Genomic DNA, 12,330 nt, shown 5'->3' with positions numbered 1-12,330 from the left:
CAGTAGGAGGAGTTATAGGGAGGGTTATATGGAGCAGTAGGAGGAGTTATAAGGAGCAGTAGAAGGAGTTAAATGGAAGGGTATATGGTACAGTGGGAGGAGTTACATGGAAGAGTTATAGGCAGGGTTATATGGAGCAGTACGAGGAGTTATAGGGAGGGGTATATGGAGCAGTAGGAGGAGTAAAAGGGAGGGGTATATGGAGCAGTAGGAGGAGTTATAGGGAGGGTTATAGGGTACAGTAGGAGGAGTTATAGGGAGGGGTATATGGAGCAGTAGGAGGAGAAAAAGGGAGGGGTATATGGAGAAGTAGGAGGAGTTATAGGGAGCAATAGGAGGAGTTATAGTGAGGGGCATATGGTACAGTGGGAGGAGTTATAGGGAGGGATATATGGAGCAGTAGGAGGAGATATAGGGAGGGTTATATAGAGCAGTAGGAGGAGTTATAGTGAGGGGCATATGGTACAGTGGGAGGAGTTATAGGGAGGGTTATATGGTACAGTGGGAGGAGTTATAGGGAGGGTTATATGGAGCAGTAGGAGGAGTTATAGTGAGGGGCATATGGTACAGTGGGAGGAGTTATAGTGAGGGTTATATGGAGCAGTAGGAGGAGATATAGGGAGGGTTATATGGAGCAGTAGGAGGAGTTATAGCGAGGGGCATATGGTACAGTGGGAGGAGTTATAGGGAGGGTTATATGGAGCAGTACGAGGAGTTATAGGGAGGGGTATATGGAGCAGTAGGAGGAGTAAAAGGGAGGGGTATATGGAGCAGTAGGAGGAGTTATAGGGAGGGTTATAGGGTACAGTAGGAGGAGTTATAGGGAGGGGTATATGGAGCAGTAGGAGGAGAAAAAGGGAGGGGTATATGGAGAAGTAGGAGGAGTTATAGGGAGCAATAGGAGGAGTTATAGTGAGGGGCATATGGTACAGTGGGAGGAGTTATAGGGAGGGTTATATGGAGCAGTAGGAGGAGTTATAGGGAAGGGTATATGGTACAGTGGGCGGAGTTACATGAAGGAGTTATAGGGAGGGTTATATGGAGCAGTAGGAGGAGTTATAGGGAGGGTTATAGGGTACAGTAGGAGGAGTTATAGGGAGGGGTATATGGAGCAGTAGGAGGAGTTATAGGGAGGGGCATATGGAGCAGTAGGAGGAGTAAAAGGGAGGAGTATATGGAGAAGTAGGAGGAGTAAAAGGGAGGGGTATATGGAGAAGTAGGAGGAGTTATAGGGAGGGGTATATGGAGCAGTAGGAGGAGTTATAGGGAGGGGCATATGGAGCAGTAGGAGGAGTAAAAGGGAGGAGTATATGGAGAAGTAGGAGGAGTAAAAGGGAGGGGTATATGGAGAAGTAGGAGGAGTTATAGTGAGGGGCATATGGTACAGTGGGAGTAGTTATAGGGAGGGTTATATGGAGCAATAGGAGGAGTTATAGTGAGGGGCATATGGTACAGTGGGAGTAGTTATAGGGAGGGTTATATGGAGCAGTAGGAGGAGATATAGGCAGGGTTATATGGAGCAGTAGGAGGAGTTATAGTGAGGGGCATATGGTACAGTGGGAGGAGTTATAGGGAGGGTTATATGGTACAGTGGGAGGAGTTATAGGGAGGGTTATATGAAGCAGTAGGAGGAGTTATAATGAGCAGTAGAAGGAGTTATAGGGAAGGTTATATGGTACAGTGGGAGGAGTTACATGGAGGAGTTATAGAGAGGGTTATATGGAGCAGTAGGAGGAGTTATAGGGAGGGGTATGTGGAGCAGTAGGAGGAGTAAAAGGGAGGGGTATATGGAGCAATAGGAGGAGTTATAGGGAGGGTTATATGGTACAGTAGGAGGAGTTATAGGGAGGGATATATGGAGCAGTAGGAGGAGATATAGGGAGGGTTATATAGAGCAGTAGGAGGAGTTATAGTGAGGGGCATATGGAGCAGTAGGAGGAGTTATAGGGGGGGCATATGGAGCAATGAATCTAAATTAGAAGTGAATGATCTTCCATGTGTTGGATTGAATAGTTATACTTTTACTCTACACAAGAGGAAACTTTGGGTTGGGTGTGTGTCACCTCTTTCTTTTGGCCGGCGTTAGAGTCCATGTTCAGCTCCCACATGTAACTGTATTTTGTTAGAGACTGTTTTTATTTTTGCAATGAGACAGGAAGTAACACAAACTGTTTTTTCATGAACTTTTCTTGAACGTATTTTTTCTTTCTCTCTTCCCCTTTCTCTCTCTCCCTCGGTTATTTTTTATCTTTTTTTTTTTGTCTTTTTTTCTTTTCTTTTTTTATCATTTTTTTTCTATATTTTTTTCGCCTTGACCTCCAGGTCCCATTTCCAAATCCCGGGAGGACCCCAGAAAAGCGCAACACACTCCAGATGAAGGTAGATTTTATCCACTTTCTTGATTACCTTTTTTTCACTTCCTTCCATTTTTGGGGTGTTTTTTGCATGACTTCATTATTTATTCTTATTAAATGAAAGTACTATGTGCACACGTAATGTTGCTGTGAGCAATGGACTTCTGTAACTTATTTTGTGTGAGAAGGGGGGACCATATAAAAGGTTTTTTTTTTTTTAAAGGGGAAGAATACCCTGATTAAGTGTTTATGCATTTGCAGCACAGTTTGATGGCACAGCTTGTGAGCACCATTAGCTCCATATGAGCAGAAGCTGCCCTGTTGCCTGTTCTGCAGGGGAACAATGTCCCTAATTAAGAAACCTTTTTATTTTCTTGATATCTGTGGTGTGTCTAGTGATATGGCAGCTCCTACTCTTATGGATCAAACAAAGGAGGGATATTGTGTTCACACAGTAAGCCTTACCCTCATGCTGTCCGCTCTGGTGAAGCAGAAGTAAATGGTTATATTTTCCTGCATGTAAGTTATTAACCCTTTCTCTGCAGCCTCATATGATAACCCTGCAGAACATTGCTCCTGCCCCTGTCATCTTCTGAATGCTGCTTTCTCATTAATACAACTGCAATGGCGGCATTTTTCCCTTAACAGCTTATTTAAGGAGTGGGGAGAGAGGAGCTAATTATTTCTATGCTGCTCGTTAAGATTAATGAGAGCGGGACAGAGAAAAAAATGCATTGTTAGCATCTTGAGAGAAGAGGGAGGAGGAAACAGGGTGTGAGAAGACATTGAGGGGAAAGAGATGATCAGGGGATTTGGAAAGATATATCAGAGGAGTTGGCTGCTCTGGGAAACAGGTGGGAAGATTAAGGGAAAAGGAAACAGGTGGGAAGATTAAAGGAAAAGGAAACAGGTGGGAAGATTAAAGGAAAAGGAAACAGGTGGGAAGATTAAAGGAAAAGGAAACAGGTGGGAAGATTAAAGGAAAAGGAAACAGGTGGGAAGATTAAAGGAAAAGGAAACAGGTGGGAAGATTAAAGGAAAAGGAAACAGGTGGGAAGATTGAGGGAACAGGAAACAGGTGGGAAGATTGAGGGAAAAGGAAACAGTTGGGAAGATTGAGGGAAAAGTAACCAGATGAGAAGATTGAGAGAAAAGAGAAAAAGGTGGGAAGATTAAAGGAAAAGGAAATAGGAGGAATGAGTGAGGGAATATGAATCAGATGGGAAGATTAAGGGAAAAAGAAACAGGTGAGAATATTGAGGGAGAAGGAAACATGTAAGTAGATTGAGGGAAATGAAACAGGTGGGAAGATTAAGGGAAAAGGAAACAGGTGGGAGGATTAAAGGAAAAGGAAACGGGTGGGAAGATTAAAGGAAAAGGAAAAAGGTGGGAAGACTGAGGGAAAAGGAAACAGGTGGGAAAATTAAAGGAAAAGGAAACAGGTGCGAAGATTAAGGGAAAAGGGAAAAGGTGGAATAATATAGGAAACAGGGGGGATTATTGAACCGAACAGGAAACATTTGGGAAGATTGATGGAGATGGAAACAGGTGGGAGACTTAAGGGAGAAAGAAACATGTAAGAAGATTGAGGGAAAGGAAACAGATGGAAAGATTCAGGGAAAAGGAAACAGGCGGGATGATCAAGGTGACAGGAAACAGGTGGGAAGATTAAGGGAAAAGGAAACAGGTGGGAAGATTAAAGGAAAAGGAAACAGGTGGGAAGATTAAAGGAAAAGGAAGCAGGTAGGATTATCAAGGGAACATGAATCAGGTGGGAAGATTGAGGGAGAAGGAAACATGTAAGAAGATTGAGGGAAAGTAAACAGGGGGAAAGATTTAGGGAACAAGAAACAGGTGGGAAGATTAAAGGAAAAGGAAACAGGTGGGAAGATTAAAGGAAAAAGATGCGAAGATTAAGGGAAAAGGAAACAGGTGGAATGATTAAGGGAACAGGGGGGACGATTGAACGGAACAGGAAACAGTCGGTTAGATTGAAGGAGAAGGAAACTGGTGGGAAGATTAAGGGAATAGGAAACAGGTGAGAAGATTGAGGGAGAAAGAAACATATAAAAAGATTAAGGGAATGGAAACAGGTTGAAAGATTAAGGGAAAATGAAACAGGTGGGAAGATTAAAGGAAAAAGGAAACAGGTGGGAAGATAAAGGGAACAGGAAACAGGTGGGAAGACTAAAGGAAAAGGAAACAGGTGGGAAGACTGAGGGAAAAGGAAACAGGTGGGAAGATTAAAGGAAAAGGAAACAGGTGGGAAGATTAATGGAAAAGGAAACAGGTGGAATGATTAAGGAAACAGGGGCGGGACGATTGAACAGAACAGGAAACAGGTGGGAAGATTAAGGGAACAGGAAACAGGTGGGAAGATTGAGGGAACAGGGGGGACGATTGAACAGAACAGGAAGCAGGTGGTAAGATTAAGGGAACAGGAAACAGGTGGAATGATTAAGGGAACAGGGGCGGGAAGATTAAACAGAACAGGAAGCAGGTGGGAAGATTAAGGGAAAAGGAAACAGGTGGGAAGATTAAGGGAAAAAGAAACAGGTGGGAAGATTGAGGGAAAAGGAAACAGGTGGGAAGATTGAGGGAGAAGGAAACATGTAAGAAGATTGGGGGAAAGGAAACAGGTGGAAAGATTGAGGGAAAAGGAAACAGGTGGGAAGATTGAGGGAGAAGGAAACATGTAAGAAGATTGGGGGAAAGGAAACAGGTGGAAAGATTGAGGGAAAAGGAAACAGGTGGGAAGATCGAGGGAACAGGTGGGAAGATTGATGGAAAAGAAAACAGGTGAGAAGATTGAGGGAGAAGGAAACATGTAAAAGGATTGAGGGAAAAGGAAACAGGTGTGAAGATTGAGGGAGAAGGAAACATGTAAAAGGATTGAGGTAAACAGAAACAGGTGGGAAGATTAAGGGAAAAGGAAATAGGTGAAATGATTAAGGGAACGGGGGGACGATTGAACGGAACAGGAAACGGGTGGGAAGATTGAGGGTAAAGGAAACAGGTGAGCAGATTCAGATTAAGGGAGAAGGAAACATGTAAGAAGATTAAAGGAACAGGAAAAAGTTGGGAAGATTGAGGGAACAGGGGGAAGATTAAGGGAACAGGAAACAGGTGGGAAGATTGAGGGAACAGGGGGGACGATTTAATGAAACAGGTGGGAAGATTAAGGGAAAAGGAAACAGGTGGGAAGTTTAAGGTAAAGGAAACAGATGGGAAGATTAAGGGAAAAGGAAACAGATGGGAGGATTAAGGGAAAAGGAAACAGGTGGAAAGATATATCAGAGGAGTTGGCTGCTCTGGGAACAGGGCTGGTGGGGAGATGTAGTAATCGGAAGACAGAGAGAACAGGTAACAGGTGGGAAGATTAAGGGAAAAGGAAACAGGTAGGAAGATTGAGGGAATAGGAAACAGGTGAGAAGACTGAGGGAGAAGGAAACATGTAGGAAGATTGAGAGAAGGTTAAGGGAAAAGGAAACAGGTGAGAAGATTGAGGGAGAAGGAAACATGTAGGAAGATTGAGAGAAGGTTAAGGGAAAAGGAAACAGGTGGGAAGATTGAGGGAAAAGGAAACAGGTGGGATGATCGAGGGAACAGGAAATAGTTGGGAAGATTAAGGGAAAAGGAAATAGGTGAGACGATTGAGGGAGAAGGAAACAGGTGCGAAGATTGAGGGAAAAGGAAACAGGTGAGGAGGTTAAGGGAAAAGAAAACAGGTGGGAAGATTGAGGGAAAAGTAAACAGGTGAGAAGATTGAGGGAGAAGGAAACATGTAAAAAGATTGAGAGAAGGTTAAGGGAAAAATAAACGGGTGGGAAGATTAAAGGAAAAACAGGTGGGAAAACTGACAGAAAAGAAAACAGGTGGAATGATTAAGGGAACAGGGGGGGACGATTGAATGGAACAGGAAACCGGTGGGAAGATTAAGGGAACAAGAAACAGGTGGGAATATTGAGGGAACAAGCGGGATGATTGAACGGAACAGGAAACAGGTGGGAGGATTAAAGGAAAAGGAAATAGGTGGAAGATTGAGGGAAAAGGAAACAGGTGTGAAGATTAAAAGAAAAAGGAAACAGGTGGGATGATCGAGGGAACAGGAAATAGTTGGGAAGATTAAGGGAAAAGGAAACAGGTGGGAAGATTAAAGGAAACAGGTGGGATGATCGAGGGAACAGGAAATAGTTGGGAAGATTAAGGGAAAAGGAAACAGGTGAGACGATTGAGGGAGAAGGAAACATGTAAGAAGATTGAGGGAAAGGAAACAGGTGGAAAGATTAAGGAAAAAAGAAACAGGTGGGAAGATTAAATGAAAATGAAACAGGTGGGAAGATTAAAGGAATAGGAAACAGGTGGGAAGATTAAAGGAAAAGGAAACAGGTGGGAAGATTAAAGGAAAAGGAAACAGGTGGAATGATTAAGGGAACAGGGGGGACAATTGAATGAAACAGGAAACAGGTGGGTAGATTTAGGGAACAAGGGGGAAGATTGAACGGAACAGGAAACAGGCGGGAAGGTTAAGAGAAAAGGAAACAGGTGGGAAGATTAAAGGAAAAGGAAACTGGTTGGAAGATTAAAGGAAAAGCAAACAGGTGGGAAGATTGAGGGAAAAGGAAGCAGGTGAGAAGATTAAAAGAAAGGGAAACAGGTGGGGTGAAGACATTGAGGGGACAGAGATGATCAGGGGATTTGGAAAAATATATCAGAGGAGTTGGCTTGTCTGGGACCAGGGCTGGTGGGTAGATGTAGTAATAGGAAGACAGAGAGAACAGGGAACAGGTGGGAAGATTGAGGGAAAAGGAAACAGGTGAGAAGGTTAAGAGAAAAGAAAACAGGTGGGAAGATTAAGGAAAAAGGAAACAGGTGGGAAGATTTAGGGAGAAGTAAACAGGTGAGAAGATTGAGGGAGAATGAAACATGTAAGAAGATTGAGGGGAAGTAAACAGGTGGAAAGATTAAAGGAAAAGGAAACCGGTGGGAAGATTGAGGGAAAAGGGAACAGATGGGAAGATTAAGGGAAAGGGAAAAGGTGGAATAATTAAGGCAAATGGGGGGACGATTGAATGGAACAGAAAATAGGTGGGAAGATTAAGGGAACAGGAAACAGGTGTGAAAATTGAGGGAGAAGGAAACATGTAATGAGATTAAGGGAAAGGAAACAGGTGGGAAGATTAAAGGAAAAGGAAACGGAAGGGAAGATTAAAGGAAAGGGAAACAGGTGCGAAGATTAAGGGAGAAGGAAACATGTAAAAAGATTGAGGTAAAGGAAACAGGTTGGAAGATTAAAGGAAAAGGAAACGGGTGGGAAGATTAAAGGAAAAGGAAACAGAAAGGAAGACTAAGGGAAAAGGAAACAGGTGGGAAGATTAAAGGAAAAGGAAACAGGTGGGAAGATTAATGGAAAAGGAAACAGGTGGTATGATTAAGGGAACAGGGGGGGTGATTGAACGGAACAGGAAACATATGGGAAGATTAAGGGAACAGGAAACAGGTGGGAAGATGAGGGAACAGGGGGGACGATTGAACGGAACAGGAAACCAGTGGAAAAATTAAGGGAAAAGGAAACAGGTGAGAAGATTGAGGGCGAAGGAAACATGTAAGAAGAATGAGGGAAAGGAAACAGATGGAAAGATTAAGGGAAAAGGAAACAGGTGGGAAGATTAAATGAAAAGGAAACAGGTGGGATGATCGAGGCAACAGGAAACAAGTGCAAAGACTTAGGGAAATGGAAACAGGTGATAAGATTATTGGAAAAATAAACAGGAAAAGAGGGAAAAGAAAACAGGTGGAATGATTAAGGGAACAGGGGGGACAATTGAATGGAACAGGAAACAGATGGGAAGATTGAGGGTAAAGGAAAAAGGTGGGAAGATTAAAGGAAAAATAAACAGGTGGGAAGATTAAAGGAAAAGGAAACAGGTGGGAAGATTGATGGTAAAGGAAACAGGTGGGAAGATTAAGGGAAAAGGAAACAGGTGGAATGATTAAGGGAACGGGGGGGGCGATTGAACAAAACAGGAAACAGGTGGGTAGATTAAGGGAACAGGAAACAGGTGGGAAGAACGAGGGAACAGGAAACAGGTGGGACGATTGAGGGAAAATGAAACAGGTGGGAAGATTGAGGGAACAGGAAACAGGTGGGAAGACTGAGGGAAAAAGAAACAGGTGGGAAGATTGAGGGAACAGGAAACAGGTGGGAAGATTGAGGGAACAGGAAACAGGTGGGAAGATTGAGGGAAAATGAAACAGGTGGTAAGATTGAGGGAACAGGAAACAGGTTGGAAGATTGATGGAAAATGAAACAGGTGGGAACATTGAGGGAAAAGGAAACAGGTGGGAAGACTGAGTGAAAAATAAACGGGTGGGAAGATTAATGGAAAAGGAAACAGGTGGGAAAATTGAGGGAAAAGAAAACAGGTGGAATGATTAAGAAAATGGGGGGGGGGGGACAATTGAACGGAACAGGAAACAGGTGGGAAGATTGAGGGATAGGAAACAGGTGGAAAGACTAAAGGAAAAGGAAACAGGTGATAAGATTAATGGAAAAATAAATGGGTGGGAAGATTAAAGGAAAAGGAAACAGGTGGGAAAATTGAGGGAGAAGGAAACATGTAAGAAGATTGAGGGAAAGGAAACAGGTGGAAAGATTAAGGGAAAAGGAAACAGGTGGGAAGATTAAATGAAAACAAAACAGGTGGGAAGATTAAAGGAAAAGGAAACAGGTGGGAAGATTAAATGAAAACAAAACAGTTGGGAAGATTAAAGGAAAAGGAAACAGGTGGGAAGATTGAGGGTAAAGGAAACAGGTGGAATGATTAAGGGAACGGGGGGGGGGCGATTGAACGAAACAGGTGGGTAGATTAAGGGAACAGGAAACAGGTGGGAAGAACGAGGGAACAGGAAACAGGTGGGACGAATGAGGGAAAATGAAACAGGTGGGAAGATTGAGGGAAAAGGAACCGGTGGGAAGATTGAGGGAAAAGGAAACAGGTGAGAAGATTGATGGAAAAGGAAACAGGTGGGAAGATTGATGGAAAAGGAAACAGATGGGAAGATTGAGGGAAAAATGAAACAGGTGGGAAGATTGAGGGAACAGGAAACAGGTTCGAAGATTGAGGGAAAAGGAAACAGGTGAGAAGATTGAGGGAAAAGGAAACAGGTGAGAAGATTGATGGAAAAGGAAACAGATGGGAAGATTGAGGGAAAAATAAACAGGTGGGAAGATTGAGGGAAAATGAAACAGGTGGGAAGATTGAGGGAAAAGGAAACAGGTGGGAAGATTGATGGAAAAGGAAACAGATGGGAAGATTGAGGGAAAAATAAACAGGTGGGAAGATTGAGGGAAAATGAAACAGGTGGGAAGATTGATGGAAAAGGAAACAGGTGGGAAGATTGATGAAACGGGAAACAGGTGGGAAGATTAAGGGAACAGGAATCAAGTGGGAAGATTAAGGGAAACAGGAACAGTTGGGAAGATTAAAGGAAAAAGACACAGGTGGAAAGATTAAAGTAAAAGGAAGCAGGTGAGAAGATTAAGGGAAAAGGAAACAGGTGCAAAGATTGAGGGAAAAGGAAAGAGGTGGGAAGATTGAGGGAAAAGGAAACAGATAGGAAGATTGAGGCAACAGGAAACTGGTGGGAAGATTGTGGCCATAGGAAACAGGTGGGAAGATTAAGGGAACAGGAAACAGGTGGAAAGATTGCGGGAATAAAATAACTCGGAAACTGAGGGAACAGGAAACAGATGAGAATTTTGAGAGAACAGGAAAGGGATGGGAAGACTTAGGGAACGGGAAACAAATGGGATGATTGTTTTCTGTTCTTCCCTTAATCTTCCTAACATTTTCCTTTTCTTCAGAGAGACTGAGGAAAAAGGAAACAGGTGGGAAGACTGAGGAAACAATAAAACAGATGGGAAGAGGGGGAACAGGATAGAGGTGGGAAAGACTGAGGGAACAAGAAACAGGTGAGACAATGGAAGGAACTGGAAAGAGACAGATGGGAAATGGAGCAATGCTCTGCAGTGAGTACCTAGTGAGGGGCTGCAGTTACTTCCCAACCCTGTGAGCCTCATTCTCCCCATATGAGTTTCTCACCCTCTCAGCTCTTGTCTCCCCTCCAGATATCCGGGATAGCGGCAAGAAGCCTGTCATGATGTTTATCCACGGGGGATCCTATATGGAGGGAACTGGCAATATGTTTGATGGCAGTGTTCTTGCTGCTTATGGCAACGTCATTGTGGTCACTCTAAACTACAGACTGGGAGTACTGGGTAGGTCCTTGAGCAATATGATATATGTGTATGTACAGTGTGCTTGAGAAAGAGAGGCTTTGAGCAATATGGTCAGAGAAGGAGAGTCAATGACTAGCCCAAACAATGTGTCGTGTTGATGGGGTTAATGAGCCATCAATAGAGATAGTAATGGGGGAGTAGGAGCAGGTTTAGGTGGAACAATAGAGATAGTAATGGGGGAGTAGGAGCAGGTTTAGGTGGAACAATAGAGATAGTAATGGGGGAGTAGGAGCAGGTTTAGGTGGAACAATAGAGATAGTAATGGGGGAGTAGGAGCAGGTTTAGGTGGAACAATAGAGATAGTAATGGGGGAGTAGGAGCAGGTTTAGGTGGAACAATAGAGATAGTAATGGGGGAGTAGGAGCAGGTTTAGGTGGAACAATAGAGATAGTAATGGGGGAGTAGGAGCAGGTTTAGGTGGAACAATAGAGATAGTAATGGGGGAGTAGGAGCAGGTTTAGGTGGAACAATAGAGATAGTAATGGGGGAGTAGGAGCAGGTTTAGGTGGAACAATAGAGATAGTAATGGGGGAGTAGGAGCAGGTTTAGGTGGAACGACGATAAAGTCAGGGTTGGGTTCAGGTTGAGTTAGAGTCGGTTCATCCAGTTGGAGATTGCTAGGGGGCAGTTTTAGGTCTGGGTGTTAGTTTCAGATGTTAATCCAAGCGTTGGTAAGTATATTTAAATATTATTATCATACAGATATAAAGCCAAATTAACAGGTTAAATCTCCCAAAGACAGGGTGTATAGGGAGAATAAAAAAGGGGAAAAAAGAACTTGCCAATGTAAGATCACAATGTTTACAATCTCAATAGTACAACATGGAGTCTGGGTGTACCCACACCTGCAGCTCAATGTGGAGGTATTCAACCAAAAAGGGAATGACACTCACACAGACTTGTAAAAGAACTGAGAACTTTATTTCAGGCCAGAAGTAGATCAATACATAGCCTTACGCGTTTCATGCGATTGGCACTTAATAATAAAAATGGACCAAGTACAGAGCACATATTTCTCTCCTGCTGCAAAACTCCCATAATCCATTACTAGCCTTATATACCCACATTTGGGCCAATGTTAGCCATTAGACTTTTTATCCATAGAGCCTTTAGCAATAGATTTAATTTGTAGTTGGTGGTGATGATCTGTTCCATATGATGTTCTACTCCAGAGCTGCCTCTCATTTCAGGATTTATGAGCACTGGAGATCCGGCAGCCAAAGGGAATTATGGCCTGTTGGACCAAATTCAGGCATTACGGTGGCTGGAAGAAAATATTGGCCATTTCGGTGGTGACCCAGAAAGAATTACCATCTTTGGATCCGGAGCAGGTGCTTCTTGTGTCAGCCTGCTCATTCTCTCCCATCATTCAGAAGGTAAAAGATCATACTGCATAAAATGGGGACCCCAAATTCACAATACAGTTTGACAGTATATTTAACCTTAAAGCCAAAATATGTACCTTAAAGCCTATTTTCTCATCTATAAAGAGAGGAGAAAGATAAGAGATTGGAAGGCTGTTGTTTTTTTTTCTCCAGAAAATGTGGCCACCATAAGCTGAAGGCCACAATCACACTAGCACTTCAACAAGGCCTTATACAAGTGTATGGCTATTAAAAACTCATACATTTAGGGTTTGACAAGCACATACCCCAGGTTTTTTTGTGTGTGTGT

General features: G+C 43.2%; 1 protein-coding gene across 2 annotated transcripts in view; it reads left to right on the top strand.

Moving 5' to 3' along the window:
* Positions 1–12,330, top strand: part of nlgn2.S (neuroligin 2 S homeolog) — a 48,469-nt gene that overhangs the window by 30,267 nt on the left and 5,872 nt on the right. The window contains exons 3-5 of one of the 2 annotated variants that reach the window (XM_018239786.2): positions 2,323–2,379; positions 10,486–10,635; positions 11,847–12,032. In XM_018239786.2, the coding sequence (XP_018095275.1) occupies positions 2,323–2,379; positions 10,486–10,635; positions 11,847–12,032 (393 nt within the window). The remainder of the gene's footprint in view (positions 1–2,322; positions 2,380–10,485; positions 10,636–11,846; positions 12,033–12,330) is intronic. The other variant, XM_041589008.1, reaches the window with a different exon arrangement.

Source organism: Xenopus laevis, chromosome 3S, assembly GCF_017654675.1.
Source record: "Xenopus laevis strain J_2021 chromosome 3S, Xenopus_laevis_v10.1, whole genome shotgun sequence".
Classification (NCBI taxonomy): domain Eukaryota; kingdom Metazoa; phylum Chordata; class Amphibia; order Anura; family Pipidae; genus Xenopus; species Xenopus laevis.
Note: the sequence above shows the minus strand (reverse complement) of the source record. Positions and strands in the feature narration are given on the sequence as shown.